The 21322-nt window shown below is 37.3% G+C and overlaps 1 protein-coding gene across 1 annotated transcript in view; it reads right to left on the bottom strand.

Moving 5' to 3' along the window:
- ASB15 (ankyrin repeat and SOCS box containing 15) overlaps window positions 1-19833 on the bottom strand; it is a 30955-nt gene extending 11122 nt beyond the window's left edge. Inside the window, exons 1-6 of the mRNA XM_036247177.1 lie at window positions 19785-19833; window positions 13780-13851; window positions 9097-9214; window positions 6877-6929; window positions 6655-6786; window positions 4941-5099 (exon numbers count right to left, since the gene is read on the bottom strand). Coding sequence (XP_036103070.1) covers window positions 4941-5099; window positions 6655-6786; window positions 6877-6929; window positions 9097-9203 — 451 coding nt within the window. The 5' untranslated portion in view covers window positions 9204-9214; window positions 13780-13851; window positions 19785-19833. The remainder of the gene's footprint in view (window positions 1-4940; window positions 5100-6654; window positions 6787-6876; window positions 6930-9096; window positions 9215-13779; window positions 13852-19784) is intronic.
- Window positions 19834-21322: the final 1489 nt, after the last annotated feature.

Below are 21322 nucleotides of genomic sequence, written 5' to 3'. Positions count from 1 at the left end.
AATGAGGTTTATCAAGCTTTTCCCCCTCTAGAAAGTTTTTCCCCCCACCAAAGATACAGTATGAAATGAACTTCTCTTTCTCGTGCGCTTAACGGGAGTTTAGCAATAGGAATGTTCAAAACCTAGGTAGGCCGGTAGTTCTAGAGAGATAAAACATACCACAGCTAACATGCTACAGTTTCAGAGGTTCACCAAATCAGCTGTCTCTCTCCCCCTCTGCTTGTCTCTAGTAGCTGAAATTACACTGTTAAAAGTGTTTTCCCCCTTTAGATGAATGACAGATTTCCCCAGCTTAGATATAAATATTTCTAAAAGATGTAATGAATTTTCTCTTATCAATAAGTAAACTCTTATTAAGAAACAGCAGAATGAATGCTACACCCTGCAGATGGAGATAAATACAGGTCTGTTCACTGATTCATTGATTCGTCCATTCACGCATGCACGCGTGCAATATGTGCTGGCTGTATGACAGATGTTTCTCATCCGTGGAATTTACAGTTTAGGGAGGGAGCTATCCTGTTGTGTCTGAGGAGAGACTCAGAGTCTGGGCCTTTGCTGGGAAAGGCAGGAGGAGGTGCAGGGCCACATGGAACATCCTGGGCAACCAGGAGGCAGAATGCAGCAGGGATCTAAGGCCAAGGCAAGGGAGAGAGCTCCAGAGGCAGAAACGGAGGATGAAGACAAGCTTTGCCTACCACATTTGGAAGCAGGGAAGCTATCACTGCAGTAAGATTTCAGGTTTTCTCCTACTCACTGTCTAAATTAGAGTCTGTTGACAAATGCCTTTCTCTGAATCACCCACCTGCCACTGGCAGCTCTAATTACAGTGAATTACCTCATCCTAGCTGCTGTTATTGCAGAGCAAACATCAATAAATTAAACGAACTAAGAGGAGTATCCTCATTTATCTTCTTGCTCCTATTGCATTTTTTCCCTTTGCCTGACTCAGAGAATATATTGATTAAAGATATTAGTTTTTCTTCATGAAAACAACAACATAGATAGGCCATGTTCGAAAGTACTTTTAAAAATAAAACTTGGCTTGTAATTTAATTTTTTGGAAATAATATACTTTATTTCCCATAAAAATAATAATGCAAATAGTGGAAAGCCCATCCCAAGGTAACCCACAAGGACATTCCTAATCAATAAATGGCTGAAATAAATGAATAAGGCACCATATTTGTATAACATAACTAAAGTACAAATTAAATAATTTATGAAGTTAAAAAATACACACATATATCTTCAATAATAACATTTTAAGAAAACCAAGATTCCGCTGAGGAATTAGAGAGTTTCACATAGTTTATAGGCTCTTCTGAACAATTTGTAGTCTGCTGGCACCTTTCCTGTTTAAATTCCTGTCACTTTCTTTGTGGTATATGTTTTGCTCATGTAGTTTACTTGTCAGCAGTGAATTATTTTCTGACTCATATGACATACAAAGAGAGAAGTTTTCCTGAGGTATCATGACAAGGATTAGACGACTGGAAGAGGTGATGGAGTGAAGAGAATATATGTTGATTTGTGAGAAAGAAAATGTCTGAAGCAAAATTAACTGGCTTCTTCTGCACCCTGGGCCCCACTGGCCAGGACAATCTTTCTCCAGTTAGAGAAAGGTGACACCGACTTCGGAGGAAGGGCAGAGAAGGAATTTGAGTGCAAAACCCTTAAGCGTCAGATCATCACAAATCAAATATCTACCACTCAGCAAGTAACTGTGTAACATGACTGCATTACATCCAAGTACCATAGTAAGGGCCAGATGGCTGATGGGAAAGGAGAGCCCAGGAGGGACCAAAAGTGACTTTTTTTTTGGCCATTGAAGGATATCAATCGATAAATACAAGTATGATGGGATTGGCATTACACAGAAAAAGAAAAAGAAAAATAACAGTTTTTTTCTTATGTCTCCTTCATGAGTTATTGGACTGTGCGTAGCAAATTTCAGAGTAGCCCATAGATTAAAGAAGAAAATTGAGGAAGTGCCATGAGTGATCCATCTTCCTATGATGCTAGAAAGATGATATGGTTTCCACAATGAAGGTCCCTGAAGAAGGTAACCCAAGAAAAATTCTTATTCTCTAGAAATGTGGATGATGTGGACATAAGCAAATACCTCCAAAATAGTTCCTTCATGAGAATTTTGACTTCTCTTTGATATTACCATTTGGTTTTTAAAATACATTATTTCCAAATGTTAATTCTATTTTTATTCTGATAACTCAATGATCAAGTTCCTTTCCCACACTTCAGATACTGCTAGAGAAACCAACAGATGAAACTCTGAGATGCATAAAAATGCTTAATGCTCTGTTGTGGGCATTACACATTAAACATTTTTGCATGAAGCAAAAAGAAAACAATTATGAGTGACAGTTATGACTTTATAAAATAAGTGGGTTGAGAACAACAAGTAGAGACTAATTTTACATTTACATTTACAAGTGTAAATGAACTCTAGATATGAACTCTTTTCTAAAGTATGTCATTTGAAGAAGAAGAAATCAATGATTATCTATAGAAACAACAATAAATACATATATATCATTTCAGAAACTCCATGGTATATGCCTTTAAAAAATAATGTAGTTTACATTAATAGTGTTGCAGCAACCCACAGCTGAATATTCTACTTAATGCCTATAGTGCCAGCTCAGGAAAAGAGCTCTAGTTTATTTATGGAAAGCACCACGCTATGGCGACCTAAAGGCTGGTTAACACATACAGAGACAGTTATCTGTTTGTCTGTACTTGTCTTTCCCCTTTTCCTTTTAGCAAGAGAAGCCCCAAATTTTAGCTCGTCACAATCTATCTAGGTAGAATCTACATACCCAGGCCTGCCTTGTACCTAAGTATGGCTACGTGACTAATGGTATAAGAATGGAAATGCTGTGTGCAGTGTCCAGGTCATCTTCTTAAAGGTGAAGATGCTTTCCCAAGGCTGCCTGTCTCCTCCTTGTTGCTGCTGGGACATGGTGATGTCTGAAAGTTCTGTGTCACAGTGGTAGAGCCACCCTGCCACCCTGGGCCACACACTCTGAAATACTGTGTAAGAGAGAAATGCACTTCTTTCTTTTTAAGCCATTGTTGGTTGTTTGCTTTGTTGTATTTGTGTTTGTTTTTTTGTAGTTGTTCTAACAAAAGCTTTGCCTGTACCCTAATAATAATATTAGACTGTCTAATCAAATCTGAATTTAGGAAAGCTGAAAACTCTGACATGGGGCAAGAGTAAGTAAGAAGGAATCAGATCAGAATGGCCTCAGGCTATGGGGACCCTATTTATTTAGCGCTATGTCCAGGGGCAGAATGCCTGCCCAGATTTTCCTCCACTGTCTGTTGATGACCCTCTACCGCCCCCAAGTCACAACTCAAGAGCAACTATCTCTTTGAAAGTTTCACAGATTTAGACTTTCTTTTTCCCTAATTTACTTTGAATATACACCTTTATTATAGAATTTATAACACTAATTTTCTATTTAAATCCTACCTAGCTCTCCTACGGGACTCTTTGAGAGGAGGAAGACGATTCCACTCATCTTTATATCCATGCTGTCTAGCATAGCACCTGGCTTAAGGTAACTTCTCAATAAATGTTGTTTGCATTGATGTTGTTGAACTAATGTTGAACATAAATATTTTATGAATGTTTATGACTTGTCTAAGTTTTCTGTTAACAGTATTTAGGTTGTTTTTAAAATTCCAGTGATTTCTCTGTGAATAGGAGCTGTGGTAGTGTTAGCTAGCTATGACCACAGCTCATGGTGCTTTATTCTCTTTTTCTGTGATTGCTGATAAATAATCTTAGGTCTCTTCCTCCTCTTTCCCCCTCCCATCCCCAACACACACACAATTTCATAACGCCTCTCCTCTCCTGAGCATCTATCATGTGCCAGGAGTTTAGTATATTTATATTTTCTCTAATTTTTATAACAAGTCTGCATGGTAGGTGGTATATTTTCATTTAGCACATGAAAAAACTGAGGCCCATAATTGCAATCTCATGGCTAAGATTTAAGTCCACATAATAATACTATACTATATATTTGAAAGTTGCTAAGAAAGTAGATCTTGAAATCTATCATCATAAGAAAAAAATTTGTAACTACGTGAGGTGATGTAAGTTAACTAAACTTATTGTGGTAATTATTTTGCAATGTATACATATATAAATCATGTCATATACCTTAAACTGATAAAATGTTTTATGTCAATTACATCTCAATAAAATTGGGAGAAAATAAACCCACAGATCTCAGATACCAAAGTCCAAATTCTTACTCCACAACCCCAAGTCCCTAAGAGAAAGGAGATGTTATCTCTGGTCATTTGTAGTTAGTATCACTTCTCTCTACTTCTACAAACATACCTGCTAGTTCTTATTGGTCAAAAAACAGCAGAATACACAAGAATAAACTGATAAATGACACCTTTAGGTTTTTCATTATTACTTTGTTGTGTCATAGTGGTTAACTCCTTACAGGTGCCCAGTGCTGCATCTGAATACTCATAATCTGCTGACTCTTCCTTCCAGTTTGGCTTCATTGTTCTGAGGTGGACCTGGAGTCTCTCTCTGGAATCCCCTTCTGCCTCTTTTCTCTGGCTGTATACCAAACATGCAACCCTCCTTATAGCTAGACCTGATCTAGAGAAGATTCTTTTAGAACTGGTACTTTTGGTCTCCTAAAACTAGTTTGGATTGCTCCTGGTTAGTTGGTGCTGAAGAATCTTTCACATTTGACCTCTTTGTGGGATAGGAAAAAAAAATCTTAGGACAGGTGAGATGGGAGATAGGATGGGAGATAGGGGAGGAACCCAGGGAAGGGAATTAGGTCACATAATTTTAGCCAATACATAATGGTTTCCAATAAATATTCATTAAATATTTATTATCTGTTTCAAACTATAAAACTTCTAGAAAAAAGGTCATTTACCAATCAGAAGAGGTGTCTCTCCTTTGTCATTTTTGGTGTTTGGCCATACTCCCTTTTCTAGTAAAGTTCTTACATTTTCCACCAGACTAGCTTTGACTGCCAAAGTCAATGGTGTTTCTCCATCAGAGGTCTTGAATTCCCAGAGTGTCTTATAGGATGCTGAGATGAGAAAGCATTTTACAAAGTTAAAAATCTTTATTTTAACCATAAAGACATCTCATAGATCAGAATAGTACAGTATCATACATATTAGATTGAACAAACTCAGTCAATGAAACTGAAGACTAAAAGGAGACATGAGTCAAGTTGATCAAATGGCACATAAGTAGATGAGCAGGGACTTGCTACTCAAGCTGATGGCTAAAAACCCAACATCTATATTTCAAGGTGCTCTTTTTATTGAAAATGAGTTGTAAACTTTCATCCTGATAATTATAAGCCAACTTCCTAATCCTTATTATTATTATTTAAATTGCATCTGAAATTGGTTTTTGTCAAATGAACTCTGTGGATGTGGGACTGTGAATATATTTGAATGTATCCTGTGAGAATATGTTAGCTATACTATGCTTAACATCATCTTCTACGTCTGTCTATATGTCTAGCTATCTATTTTCTTTAGCTGGCGAGCTGGCTGGATAGTTAATCATTATCTTCTAGAACATAGAACTGGGGGGCAACATTGAAGATTAAAAGATAGAAAGCACTCTCAAAGTGTTTTATAATATATAGAGGCATAAAAAATACTGTTAGAACATGAAAATTATTATTAATATTTAGCTTGGGTTAATTTATCATAATGTTTATGTAATGAAAAAAATTAATGCAATATAAGGACAAATGTGGTAAGTACTAATTATACTATATAATAATCTTTTGGACTCCATTAAAAGATAGTTCAAGATGAAAAATTAAAAACTGACTTCCAAAAGTAAAAGAATTTATATTCAATCCTGGCCAGGTAGCTCAGTTGGTCGAAGCATCATCCCGTACACCAAAAATGTTTTAGGTTCAATCCCCGGTCGGGGCACATATGAGAGGCAAACAATCTATGTTTCTCTCTCATCTTAAAGCTTCTCTCTCTCTCTCCATCTCTCTCTAAATCAATAAACACATCCTTGGGTGAGGGTTAAAAATATTTATATTCAAATCAATTAATTCATGATATACACAAACTTTTATCATTTTTAAATGATAACCATATCTTCCCACCAACCTCTGTTACATTCTTAGAAGAATGCAAAGGGTGAACCCTGAGTCTCACAAAATGTGCTAATTTTGTACCTTACATTTAAAACATGGGTATTTCCCTGGCGGGTTTGGCGCAGGGGTTAGAGCATCAGCCTGTGGACTGAAGGGTTGAGGGTCTGATTCCCAGTTAAGCGCATGTATCTGAGTTGCAGTTTCAAACCCCAGCCCCAATCGGGGTCATGCAGGAGGCAACCAGTCAGTGTGTCTCTCCCACATTGATATTTCTCTCATTTTCCCTCCCTCCCTTCCACTCTAAGAAAAAAAAAAAAAAATCAATCGAAAAATATCCTCAGGTGAGGATTAACCAAAAAAAGGTGGGGGAGGGGTAATGGGTACTGCCTTCTCCCAATTTCAAATAATCTTTTATTTTGCTTCTTCTTTTTGCTTGTTATATTCTTTGAGAACACTCCCAACTTTTACGTTCTGGCTTCAGTCTGGTCAAAAAGGTTTTAGGTTCTCTTACCATCCAGGACAATTTCAAGTATTTGTTGAATGGGTTGAACAACAGCTTCATGCAATGGAAACCATCCTTTTTCATCCGCTTCATCTAACGCATATGTACATTTCACATACTCCTGGAGCTCAAGAATGTGACCTAAATTAAACACATGGGCTGAGAGCAAATCTCTGTCTTGACAAGATGGAATCCCTAATACATCCCAGTATAGGCAATACACTCACTTACCTTGTTTTATGGCCTTGACAAGTTTTCTGTTTTGATCACTTAGTGGTACAAATCTTCCGGAGAAAGAAACATGAGCCATAATTATAAAAGTGATATACTCTAAGGAGCCAACATTTTAATTTATATTGAATTCTGCATTTAATTTTAATAATCAAGATTTTTAGGAAATGCACACAACTGATTTCATCCACTTTAAAAATGTAACGTCTAGGAGTCAGATATAGAGTATATTTATGATACACTAGACCCAGGAACATTAGTAAGATAACAAAATATAGGATTATAACACTGTCTCTGAAATCAGTTCCAAGCAATGAAGAAGGAATAAACAACTGCAGTCAGAGTGAGAAGAGCTGGGCTCAGCTTCTGTGCTTTGTGATCCTGGCAGGCCAATCAGCCTTTCTGAGTGGTGGTTCTTCATCTGTAAAGTGTTGGAAATAAATAGAAAATTCCCTAAAATTTCTTTCCATTTAAAAAATTATATGCTTGCCCTGGCGGGTGTAGCACAGGTTAGAATGTCGGCCCGTGCACCAAAGGGTCATGGGTTCAATTCCTCATCAAGGGCATGTACCTGGGTTGTAGGTTCGATCCCCCACCCAGGTTGGGATGAGTGTGGGAGGCAACCAATCAATGTGTCTCACTTATATCGATGTTTCTCTCTCTCTCACTCTGTCTCCGTTCCACTCTCTTTAAAAGTCAACGGATCCTCAGGTGAGGATTAACAAATAAATAAATAAATAAAAATTCTATGCTCAATAAATATTTGTTGCTTTAAACGTAATAACTGCTCATTAATGATGGCCATATGACCATATGATCCACCCTACCTGTTATTCTTCTTTCTTTTTTTTTTTTAAATCCTCACCTGAGGATATTTTTGCATTTATCTTCAGACAGAGTGGGAAGGAGAGAGAGGAGAAAAAGAGAGAGGGAGAAACATTGATGTGAGAGACACACATTGATTGGTTGCCACCAGTCGACCCCAACCGAGGCGGGGGATGAACCACAACCAAGGTACATGCCCTTAGCGGGAACCAAACCCAGGAGACGCTGGTTCATGGGCTAATGCTCTAAATGCGAGCCAAACCAGCCAGGGCCTATATGTTAGTCTTAATCAACTCATCTGCAAGTAAAAACTGGCTGAGCATTTACAGAGCAAGCCCTGAGTCACCGGCCCAGGAGGTCATGATTTCAAACCTCCAGGCAATTCTCTGGTGTGTTTATTCAAAGGAAACAAAGCATTTCATAACAAATTGATTTAGCTTTATCAAGCAGAAACATTTGCTGGCATTCTAGGGCACCCTATAGTTCTAAAACCTGTTGAAGGTAAGGAAAAAATTAAAGAGACCAGAAATTTAAATGTAATAGTCCATTTTTCAGAAGCTCAAAAAATAATTTTATAGCACTGAATCTATTCAAAAGCACTATTAATTTCAGAATATTATAATATAATGTAAAATTAAACTAAAGTTTAGGTTAGTCAGAAGAATAATGTATGTTTTTCAAGACAGAAATTTACTTTTACAGTTTTAGACTCTATAAACCCTGCTAACATAAAACATCAATTTTATGTATAATTTGTTGACTTCTGTCACTCGAAAAGTAGATAATGAAAGAGGCTCTGGTTTATATATTATTTTGCCGTATGTTATGGAAGTCCTCAACCCTTTTCCCATTCATTGAACAAATGGGCTAGGTGAATTGGTATTAGTCGTCATATTTTTTTCCCAAATTTTTATTAATTTATTTTTGTTACAGATCTTCCCCCCCCCCCCCCCAGTCTTCATATTTTAAAGATGCAAAAATAGAATACATTACTTAAAGGTTGCCTGAGTCTGTAGCAGAATGAGCTCTAGAATATACAGAACAGAGCTCTGTACACATATCTATACATTAGTTGTATAAACTGTACTTGTAAATTTGTTTAAATTTATTGTTATTTTCATTCCATTAATTTAGAAAAATAGGAAATCATGCACAACTGAATTCAATTAAAAATTTCCCCTCTAGGTTATTTCCAACTTCTGCCTGAGATGAGGATTTGTGGACGATCAGACTGCTAACCCTATCACAGTGGCCCTGGTAAAGCTGTTCGGTTCTCTGCCAGAAAAGAACGGTGAGCATTTTCCTGGAGGAGTCAGAAAATATCATTTATATCATCTTACAACAAAATGACTGTTGTAAAGAAATTTTGTTGAGAATAGTCAATTTGATTGTTACCTTTCAGGACAAAATTCAGTCTTGCTGGCTTCAATGGATTCTTGAATACTGAGCTGAATATCGTAACTTGTAAGGTGATCTTCATCGGGGTCATCATTACTTTCCATGACTAAATATACTTTGGAAAAGAGCAATTTCTTATTATTAGCAAGTGACAGAGAATATCACATAAAGTTTACATGAAAGATGTAAAATGAAAAACTAAAATGCATCCCTGGCCAGTTTGGCTCAGTGGTTAGAATGTTGGCCCACAGACTAAGTGGACATGGGTTCAATTCCCTGTCAAGGGCAGTACCTGGGTTGCAGGTTCGATCCCAGCCCCGGTCAGGGTTGTGCAGGAGGCAACCAATGGATATGTCTCTCTCACATTGATGTTTCTCTCACTCTCTCCCTCCCTCCCTTCCACTCCATCTTAAAAAAAATAAATCAATGGAAAAATATCTTCTGGTGAGTATTAACAACAAAAACAAAAAAACTAAAATGCATTTACCCTTCTCAATTTAACAAACACAAATGCAGTTAACATTTTAATTCATATTATATATGAAACTCATTCTGATTTTTGAAGTCTTTAATGACCTGCCCTTTGAGTGTCTATATTTTCTAATTTTGACTTTCTTTTCAGTAATGACTGCAGTTGGGCTTACAAGAATTTACTTTTTCCACATTCCTACAAGAATTTTGGTCCATCAGTTTCCTCAAGACACTGTTCTCCACAGCACATGAAAAGTTTAAAACTCTAACCAAGAAGTAAGACAGTAGTAGGAATAGAGAACAGTAAACTTTCACATTCTTTACTCTTCATTTTGTGTCTGCTCTCATTGCTCATTTGCTGATTAATTCTTTTGTTCACACAAGCACTGGTTTGAGTTGGTTACCTTGAATTGCAGTTATTTTTGTATTTGTGTTCAACTTCTTCCTATGGACTCTGCGGTTTTTTAGGTGAAGGGCTCTCCTTCACTCATCTCTGCCTCCCCTGCTCTCTAGAAGGTGCTTGGCACAGGGAAGATTCTCAATGAATATTTGTTGAATTAGAATAGAGGGAACAGAACATCACAAACACAGTAGCCTAATCTTGTCCTCAGGAAATTTGAAGAGTTGAGATAAGGACCATTTTAACTCCATCCCCAGATCAGAGATTAGGCTTCCGGTATAGATACAAAATTTCTTCCCCCTGCACAGTTATCCATTATAAGCCACTGCTCTTGACTGGTCTTTCTCCTCTGAAGATAATATACAAAAATATAGATTATTTCTCATTGTCTTATTTCTTCCAAATATCAAGTATTTCTCATTACTATTGGATCAATTGTTTTAGCTTAGAAAATGTACGTAAGTGCAGAAATCCAAATAGTTCTACAGCAAGGCTGACTGACAAATATGAAATTATTTTTGATTAATGATACTTTCAAGTCAAAATGTATTTACATTGTAGTATGTCTTTCCAAGGTGAAAAATAAAATGGTATTCTGTGGGCAACTCCCAACACTACTGGCACTTGCTTCCCCTCTTCTTATTGCTCAAAGTTGATAAGCTCAAACAGTAAGGACAGTTCTATACATGCTGATAGCCAAGGTCCCTGGCCTGTGCACAGACTGCACACAAGTACATCACATTGTTATGATTTTATTGTTCATTGTTCTGCATCAGTGGCCTTACTATTCCCGTGAAACAGAAAAAAGAGAATAGTGATAATGTTTGGAGATAGTAACAGCACTCCACTAAGCATGTTTTCTCACACCATGCTATCTCATCTACTCAGAAGGCAAACACGTGCCCTAGGGATTCTACTCAACAGATAGATTCAAGTGGTATTTTATTTCATTTTTTATTGTTTACTCGTTCATTGTCTCTCTGCTCCCCCAACAATGTAATCCAATGAGCGCAGAGAATTAGTCTGTATCACCAGTGCCCAGAGAAGTAGCACCTCATGACTCATGGTCTCTAAATGCATATTGAATGAATTAATGGATGGATGAGTTAATTAATGAACACTAACATAATCTAGGCTCTGCTTTATTCTTAGAACTATTTTCCTCAGGTATGGAGTCTTCCTTCCAACTAAATAAATTTGATTGCCTACTCTGTCTTGGCTTCATTTTTCTCACTTTCGTGCTTTCATATCTTATTCCTCTGCACTCACAAGCCCCTGTCAGCTGTCCCACGCCCATGGCCCACACTGCCTCAAGCCTGGCTCTGTCCCGAAGCCCTCGCTGAAATTCTCCGATTCTCCTCTGGCCTTCTTTATCTGCGTGTATGTCCTCTTACATAATATTTTTCCAACATATGTATTTACACTCATTTTGTATTTGTTCTGTAAGTTCCTCACATGTTTGTGTTTTGTATTTTCACTTGGATAATTAGTTTTATGAGTAAAAATAAACTTTCTTTATCCTTTATGTCTTCTCTCTCTACTCTACTCCTAGTTAACCATAGCAAATGGCTGTTCTCAGTGGTCACTGGAAAAAATCTGTTGACTCATTAGTAGCGGAAAAGCACTGAGTCCTTCACACAGCACAATTAGATGATGAAGTTAAACCTGTGGCATTGCCTGTTGCCTTTCTCACCAACATCACTGTGGTGTTAGGGGATTGCATGGCTCTGGGATTAGTAATGAGATACAGAGCCTTTCACCTATTTAAATCACTGGCTTACTCTAAATCTGTTTGAAATTTGGGCTTCCAGGACATGAGATACCACAGACTCCTTAGAGAACTGAGGTGATCTGTGGAAAGTTTTTTTTTTTTCCATGTCCTTTTAATTATCATCATAGAGAAGTTATCTAAGACTCTTAACTGCTTTGTATCCCTAATGACAGAGGGTAAAAATGGGGAGGAAACTCCTACTAATAACACAACTCCACCTTTTACTGAAAGCTTGGGATGCAGGGCAGATCTGTGTGCGGCGCAATAAGCTGTCAGAGGGACAATCAAGGGGGCCTCGTTTGAATGGATCTAGAGACATCAAGACACAATGAGAAGGGCAAGAAGAGAGTTAAACTCAAACTTAAAATGACTGGATCAATCCCAGCTAATGGCTGGCAACAATCACCTTTAAGTAAAATACCAACCAGGTGTCTGAGGAAAGGCAAGAATAGTTTGACATCCTTGAAGACCTATTTACAGGTGCCCCACGTCTCAGTCCAGAAACATTAATTGGCCCTTTCTAAATAATAGTTTGTCAATCTTGTTCTGAAGGAGCCCACTAGTGAGATTTGTTTATTCTTCATAAGTAGCTGATTTACAAAATAATTGGGACAGTCATATTGGACAGTTAGCCATTTCATTTAAAGCACTGGTTAACCTTGCTTATGGTCAGGAACACCGTAATGGGAAAAGGGAAATTTCGGTGATCATGTAAGTTTTAGATTATTTTGGGTAATAATGAAAATGGTGATTATAATAACAACCATAAATTATTGAGTGATTGCGTCATTTCCAGCACCACCCAAAGCACTTTGCATGCACTGCCTTGCTCTAAATCCTCCACTTCCACTTTTAAGTATTATAGATTCATTGTGCACAAGTGGAAACTTGGGCTTCAAGAGGTAAAAAAAAACAAAAAACACTGAATGTCACAGAGCTAATAAGTAAGGTCTGGACAGAACATGGGTAACTTTGTTTTTAAGGTCTTTCTGAAGCTGCAGGAAAACAACTCACAGTCTGTTGCCTATAAAAGAAGACACTCTGATCTTGCTCCTAACAGCCAATCTTGATGACAATGACTTCCAAAAATAAAAAATAGCTTCCAGAGACACATAAATCTTTATCTTTGGCTCCATGTGATACAGCTTTGTGTTGCTTAGGATGGTCTGAGGTGTCCTAAGCTTGCCTTCATTCTGTACTTTTGTTTTGGAGTCTACACATTACTGTCTGAAAAACAGGACCAACATGCCAGTCAGTGCCTGACCCAATTGGTCAGGAGGTTGGGATGAGGTTGCAAAGCATGACGCAGGAGTGAACCTGGGTACATGTCACCTCTCTGCACTGGACTCTCTAAACTACTGCCAGTCCACGATCCATGATAATACCAAACTGTTACGTTTGTGAGGCCCCTCAGAGCTTCCTTTGAACCATGGGAGCTCCCACAGCATGGCACTGACCAAGGTCCTCTTTTTCCCTGAGCTGGGGGAATGAGACTTTGTTCACTATGAATTATTTAGTTGGCTTATTTCCAGTGACATCCTAATCTGTTTAGCCTACTCATCCTCACAATCTGTCTCAGGCAAAACTAAACTGAAACCATTTCTGTGGGTCCTGAACAGGGCTGGCCCGAAGAGTTCCTGGAGTGGGCAGTTACTTCCATGTTGCAGGGGAGGGCTTTGTGTCCATAAATATCACACTGCCCAGCACCTGTCACATCAGTGTAATTCTGTTACGTCACCGAAAGGTTCTGTCCCTTAGAGCTTCTTGTTCCATCTTCCAGTGTCCCTTTTAAAATGCCAGTAGCACCAGACTGGCCCCAGTGTAGATCAGAATCTGTTGCAATAGTTACAAGGGGAGGGGATGATGGCAGAGGGTCTAAGGCTGAGTCAGAGGGAGGTGATGAGGAAGGGTAAGAAAAGGGCAGTGCAGTAATATGTGGTTCTATTCACAGCTTTAAATAAGGCAGCCCCTATCCAAACCCTGAGGCTCTGCTGTGTGGGAGGAGAGACCGTGAGACCCTGAGCAAATGTCCTTTTACCTTAAACTGCTGCAGCTCTTGAGTGGCGGGTTCTTCTGCTGGAGGTCCCAGAGAGAATCATCAGGGTCTGTCCTACCAGAGGAACAGCAATAATTAAAGGGCATTTTCATTTTTTTGGTTTTGGTAAGATAATATAGTTATGTACAAAACAATGTGCATTCTCATTTTCTGCATTTTGACCATTTGTATGTGTAATTTTCAAAATATATTGAAATCAATAAAATAAAATTTTATTATAACTTTGGTTTTTATTTGGTGACTAAACACTCGTTTTTTCAGAATCCTGTAGCACAAAGTGGCAAATCAAATAAAGGGTGTCATCTGGCTGATTTCAGAACAAAGTCAAATAATCCTCAAGAGATTCAAAGAGAGGTAAAACTCTGTCAGAACTGGACTCCACCCCAGACACAGGTGACTTTCATTTACAAGTCATAAGTTATAGCAATTCCATCTTCATGGTATTTGCCTTTTTTTTCTCCAGGTGAAATATTTTTTAAAATTTTCAATTACAGTTTATATTCAACTTTATTTTGTGTTAGTTTCAGGTACAGCATAGTGGTTAGACAATTACATACTTTACAAAGTGCTCTTCCAGATATTTCTAGTACCCACCTAGACTGTACATAGTCATTGCAATAAATATTATTGATTATATTCCCTATACTGTACTTTAAATCTACATGACTATTTTGTAACTATCAATTTGTACTTCTTAATCCCTTCGCCTTTTCCACCCAGAATCCTAACTTCCCTCCCCTCTGGCAATCCATTAGTCTAAAGAACAAAATAAACCAACAAACAAAATTGAAACAGACTCACAGACACAAAGAACAGATTGATGGTATTTGCCTTTTCTATTAGAGAGAAATACTATGGATAACAGAGAGAACTAGACCAGTTCAAACATCTTTAACAGCTCCACTTGTTCTGCTAACACACACACACACACACACACACACGACGTGCATGCACACACACACACATGCACATACATGCATGCATGCACACGTGCACATATGCATATACACACACATTCTTAGTCCAGAAAACAAATACTACTTTTATATTGCCTCAAATTGAGACAATTTAACATTTTAGAAAAGATATTAAAAGGTAAAACGAACATATTGGTCTCCAGACATCAAGTAAGATATCTAGTCTGTGACAGGACTTCACTAAGCATTTGCTGAATGAATAATTGGATGATCAAATATACACTACTGTGAACATTAGCAAAAGAATAGATTAACCTTGTGTTTTCTTTCTATGTCATACATTTGTTTTTGCCAAGTTCACTACCAATTTTGGGACTGCATTACCTGAGGCTTAATTTCTAAGTAAATATGCTAGTCATAAAAACTGTCACACTAGTTTTGCTTATATCTAGCTCCATATTACAAAATTAGACATTTTTAGTCTCCACTATTGATTTCCAAGTAAAATTTAATTATGACGAAGATGTAGGAAGACACATGCTAGATTTTGAAAAGGACACATAGAATGGAAAGAAGCTTTAGGTTCTTAAGTATGTGGATTTCTTGGGGGATGTAAATGTAGAATAGAAAAGAATAGAGCAAGCAGGCCCATGAAGAGGCAAATTATGAATAAACGTGCCTTATCAATATCTAGTACAATAATATGATCTTTAAAAGCCCTACCCTTTGTCTGTAATTATTAATTTAGGAATCTTATAAAAATAATCAGAGATATGGAAAAAGACTTGTATGGAAAATGTTTATCTCAGCCATATTTAAACTGATAACACATTAGAAACAATATAAAATGTCCAACAAGAGGGAATTTGTAAAAGACATTAGTGTATACCCAAACAATGGAAAACTATATTGTTATTAAAATTCATATCCTTGAGGAATATTTAATGCCATGGATAAAGTTAGGTCCATGAGAATGATGTTTATTTAATCAGACATGACCAGCCACTTTGAAGGAACTAAGGTTGACTTTGTGGAGCCAGAGATCACAAAGCCTTCCAGAAACTGGCCTGGCATCTGGTTCACAGGCTAAGCCTTAGGGTGGTGAGATAGGTCACTTCTGGGCGAGCAAGAGATCTTAGTGACATTGCCCCTTAGAAGAGTGGAAGTTGACCAAATTTATAGTCAAGCAGATGAAACCTGATGGAGTTTCTTGGATGGGGGAAAAGCAGCGATCAGAAAGACAGATTTATCTGAGCCATCCAAGCCGTGGCTTCATTATCTAAGTTATTATGTCTGTCTGCATGAAACCAAAAGTATTTTCCACTAATTAGTGAGTAGCAGCTCCAGAGGAAAGTGAAGCCAATTATTGACAATAAAATAGCTTAATTTGGTTTATGCAATTGAGCTGTAGAGTGAGTAAAGATGTTTTTACTACATCCATTAGCTATAATAACAGTAAAAACAATATGTCTAGACCTTAATAAAAACTACTGTATATGTATATGTATTTGTATATGTACATACATATATTCATATATATATATACTCTCTCTAGAAATATTTGTTCCTGGGCATGGTATATTTTGTTTGACATGGCAGAAGTTCCTGTCTGGTGCTCAAGTCAAATCATTTCCTGTGTAAAACTCACTCAAAAAATAATGAGCCTTTGCATTTCTTCATATTTATTTTGAATTCATGCACAGGCCATTGATTTCTTTCTGCTGGAGACAGTTGAGTGTGGTAGCTGAACGTTCGTTCAGATCCTGCCCTCCTAGAGTAGCTGCCTCATTAGCTGTGTCTGACATGTTTCCAGTAGTCAGTAAACATTTCCAGTTGATATTCTGTGACTGAACTCCTCTGGAATAGGAAAGCACAATTTTAAAGATTGTTTGGCAGTTTTAGCTCTATTCCTCACCCTTGAACAGGCAATCTGACACATTCATCATTTCCTCTCCTTCCTTTCTCTAGAATCACCAGACTTCAGAGTTGAAGACCATTAGGTAGCCGCATGTGTAAATTCCACTTACAACATGCCCAACAAGTAATTTTCCAGTCTCAGTTTGAGCACCAAAGTGACAAGAAACTTACTGTATCTCCACACTGCCCCTCCTCTTTGGCTCTTGGCCATCTTTAACAATTAGGAAAACCATTTAAGTTGAGTCCATCTCCTCAAATCATTGTTCTATGATCCTAGTGCTCCTCAGAGCCACCCTGAGAAAATGTTCCTCTGCCACACGAGAGCCCCTTAAATATCTCCCAGGAAGGCTGTCAGATCTCCACTGAGCCTTCTCCTCTGAAGATTGGACATCTGTCCTTCCTCTGATGTGGGTTCACTTCCCTCCACAATCTTGATTGCGTTCCTGTAAACACACTTCTTTAACATCCATCTCTTTCTAAAAGAGGCTCGGGCCATGGGCTCTAATGGCAGCTGCAGTCTAATAAACACAACATGAAGCAGGTGTGACCATCTCTTTTTCCCCAGACACTATAGATCCGTTAATGTAGCCCAAGCTCAGATGAATTGGGGGACTATCATGTTACACACTTGATTCAGTTCCCTGTTGCCCCAAATTCTACAAGTCATATTTTCCCCACATTATAGCTGTGCAATTCTGTGCAGGGCTATTTATTTAATTCTATTACATTTTATTTATTTATTTAGATTTGACCTTTATTGCAGTCTTCTAAGATCTAATGCATTTTCTATCCCTCCAACTATTGTTCTATTTGCAGATATATTTGCATGTTTTCTTTATGTCTATCTGCTCCATTAGTAATAATAAATGTTGAACAGAAATTGGCTCAGGACAGAGACCTACAGGTTGATATCGATCTACTGTTTAGCAACTTTCAAGAAAATATGTTTATGCAGCTGCAAATCCTCCCAAAGACACCAACACCTAGTATTAATGTCTCTTTTTCAATAACAAGACCGTCATCAAGAGATACTGCCAAATGCCTTGTAGAAATAAGGTGCATAATGTCTACATTCCCCTTCTCTCAACCAAAAATACAAAAGAGAAGAGTTGACCCACCAGTTCTCAGTGATTATATTTTTTTCCTAAGGATTTTCAGAGCATCCTATGTGGTCATTCAAAACCAGGTTTTCAATATCTGCTGTGTTCCAGTCACAGTGATCTACACAAGACAACAGGAACCATGCCCTCAGGGAGTTTGCTGCCTTTAAATAATGCATTCTAGAGTTTACCCAGAAACAACATTAATCTCTCCCCTCCTCTCCCTTCCAAAGTTTTGCAGTCAAGCTCATAGCAGGTCCTCAAGAAATATTTGTATTATTAAATTTAATGATTATTATAAGTAACATCTATTGAGTGCTTACCTGTGACATGCATTATTCTGAGTACATTAAATAGATTATGTTATTTAATTTCTACAGCACACTTTCCCCCCATTTTACAGATGAGAAAACTGAGTGAAGCACAGAGTGGTTAGGTGATTTGTCACTCAGTCATTTGACATTAGAGCCACACAGGTTTAACTGCTACAGTATACTCTGACGACTCAGCTACTCTCATGGGATTAATGAAAAAATAGTCGCATTTTGTAATCCTAATATCCATAAACTTCAGAAAAAGTTTTCTAAAAGGATTTAAGCAAATAACCAGCAAACCTATCAAACACTCTTCCCATAAAAACAGCAGAAGTCTAAAATTATATTTTATGACAATAATGTGCTCAGCAAAAAACCAGTGTTAGAACTTTCTTGTCCATATCACTGCTGTTTCATAGAAATCATTTTATTTTGTTTTAGGACAATGAAAAGCTGGGAAAATTCCGGGCCAAGTGAAATAGGGAAACTGAGGCAGGGAAATTAAACAAAGCCAAAAAGCTTTGCAAGTTGCTTATAGCAGGATCTTATCTTGAGAACAAAGGGTTAAAACCTTTCCTTCTCACAGAAGAATGCTGGAGAAGAAGGAATATTGGAAGGAGGAGGTGAAGAGGAGGAATTGGAAACTACTTCATGAAAATCTTCCTCAAATTGTTACAGCAGGGAGGTGGGGAAAGAAGAATGTAAACAGAAAGCCAGTACTTGGGATCTAATTGCCAGGTACTTTCCATAAACTGTGGGAAAGCCATAACAAAGAAAATGGGAGACTTAGAGTTAATCTGTACCAGGATGTCTAGCAGAGGAATTTAAAAAACCACAACAATTTATAGACAGAAGGGTATATAAGGCAGAAACCCCCACCCAACTCACTCTTCAGATTAGCTGAGAGCCCATCTGTGCTTCATAAACCAGATGTATAGAGTTGCTTGCCTTGCCTCTTGACTAAATGTGCGTGCATTAATGTTTTAATGAATTCACTAAACACAATGCAAATACTACCTAGAGTCTGTCATTTAAATTCATTTATATGAGAAGACAAGGATAGAGGTTGGGGACAGCCCACTCCCTCTGACTTTCTGGTGTCTGTGAGAGCTACCTGTCACATTTTTAGATATAGAAGCTTTCTTAGAAGTTATCTGTTCATTTAAGAACCAGATGGGTGACAGTATCAGATAAATTCGAAGGACTTTAAACCTCAGGATTCTATTATTTAATTTGCAAAAGCAAATTTTCAATTCTATTAAGTTCCTTTTCTTCTTCTGATTTAAAACAATTTAAAGGAATTTTTGATCTGAATAAAAAGCATTCATTTGTTATAAGTGATGAAAAGGCCTTGATATAGATTTATTTCAATCATTGACAAAAATCATTTACCCTTTTTTTTTCAGAAACCAGGGCTAGCTTCTGGGATTCCATAGTATATATATATTGACACTTCCTATAAACATATTTATTCTTGATCTGTTTTTGTAATGGTACTATTATTTATTGTGATTAGTAACTATGTAATTGAGGTAATATTATATAAACAAACAAAACAACCCTGGATTTATTCTATAATTAAAAAGGCCCTAGACAGGCAAACCCATGGGTGGTCAGTTGGAAAGAAAGTAATGAGAAGTTACTATAATATGTGTTTCCGTCTGTTTAAAATATTCTTAATAGTAAACTACTTAATAAGCTATTTGGTGAGGTACAGATCAAATATTTCATAATCTCACCTTTTGGAATGCTCGTCTTGCCATTCTCATCCAGGGCCTTGCCTTCCTAAACCAGAGGAAATGCCTTGGAGCCAATGTGTTCCTCTGAGTATCTAAAATTAAGTACCCAGTTGGTGGTTAAATTAGGATCTGACCTTGTACAACCGAAACATAAGTGGTTCCTGGCACACAGTAAAGTATTACCCATGACTTCTCTAGACTCTCATCAAAAGAAACACAAACCCACAAAGGTATAATAAGATTATCTGTGTCCTGATTGGTTCAGAGAGCTCTCATGAAAACAATCTGCCAACCCAGCAGCAATGAGCGATCCTGCTGAAGAAACAACACAAGACCACTTAGGTGGAATTAAACCACATTTTTAAATCAGTTGTTCAAGAGACATGAAATCTGTGAGTCTGGGCACCTGCAGAGCAAAATCCACTCTTCATCAATTTTAACACACACTATTTCTCATTCTTTATCTTTTAGACTCATGTCAAATCGCATCAAATACAATCTTATTGTCATACAAATGTACTGTCTTTCCTTTGATTTGCATTTAATAGCTGCCACTGTGATATATAGGCAGGGATATGACAGTGACCTCTAATCTGATCAAAATCTTTAGGCTAAGTCATGGATCATGTATATCTAAAAAAAGTGAGCAGCAGAGGCGAAGCAAGCAGAAAATCAGCATTTAAATTGGGGAGAGCTGTTTGTTTTCTATTAAAACATACACACACACACACACACACACACACACAATAACTTCAGTGTCTTAACTGATTTTCTAATGAAAATAATCTGCCTTTAATTTGTTTTGGCATGATAATACTTGGATTAACTCGGGCCACTGTCAGCATTCACAAGGCCATCTGGCTTCTGTCCCCACCACTCCACTAAAACAATTCTTCCTCAGGGTCTCTGTGGCCTCCTAGTGTCTAAGGTTGACCAACACTTCTTTTTCCTTATTTTTCGGGCCCTGTGTTGGATTTGCTGCCATTGATCCCTCCCTTTTTCCTGAAACTCTCCACTCTCTAGGCTTAGAGGAGCATTGTAGGCTTTTGTTTTTCTTCCAATCTCTCCGACCCATTCTTTTTACTTGGTATTAATGAATAAACACATGAATTATAGTGAATTTACATTTTATGTCAAAATTTGGAAAAACTTAATCCGAGAACCTAATTCTTTCTTGTGATAAAAGAGGTTGTATTTCTTGGAGTAAATCTCAAGAAATATTTTGTATTTATGCCACTATTGACTGTGACTTTAAAAAGTCAAGGTTGAAGTTTATAATTATTCATCTAATTTGAGATTTTTCCAATAAAGAGTTCTTATAAAAGCAATCAGCATTGTAAACATCTTTAATTTCTTACAGTACTTTTAAAAACTTACAATATTAAAAATTCATATGAAGGTTTAGAGTATAATGCCATTTATGGGAAAATCTATACCCAATGTTTTCAAGTGTGGTTTGGCACATTTCAGCCACATTTCTGCTCTTATACCAATCAATTAATGCCTATTTTATCCATTTATAGAATAGTATTATACAT

This window comes from Molossus molossus, unplaced genomic scaffold (genome assembly GCF_014108415.1).
Source record: "Molossus molossus isolate mMolMol1 unplaced genomic scaffold, mMolMol1.p scaffold_m16_p_7, whole genome shotgun sequence".
NCBI classification, from domain to species: domain Eukaryota; kingdom Metazoa; phylum Chordata; class Mammalia; order Chiroptera; family Molossidae; genus Molossus; species Molossus molossus.
Note: the sequence above shows the minus strand (reverse complement) of the source record. Positions and strands in the feature narration are given on the sequence as shown.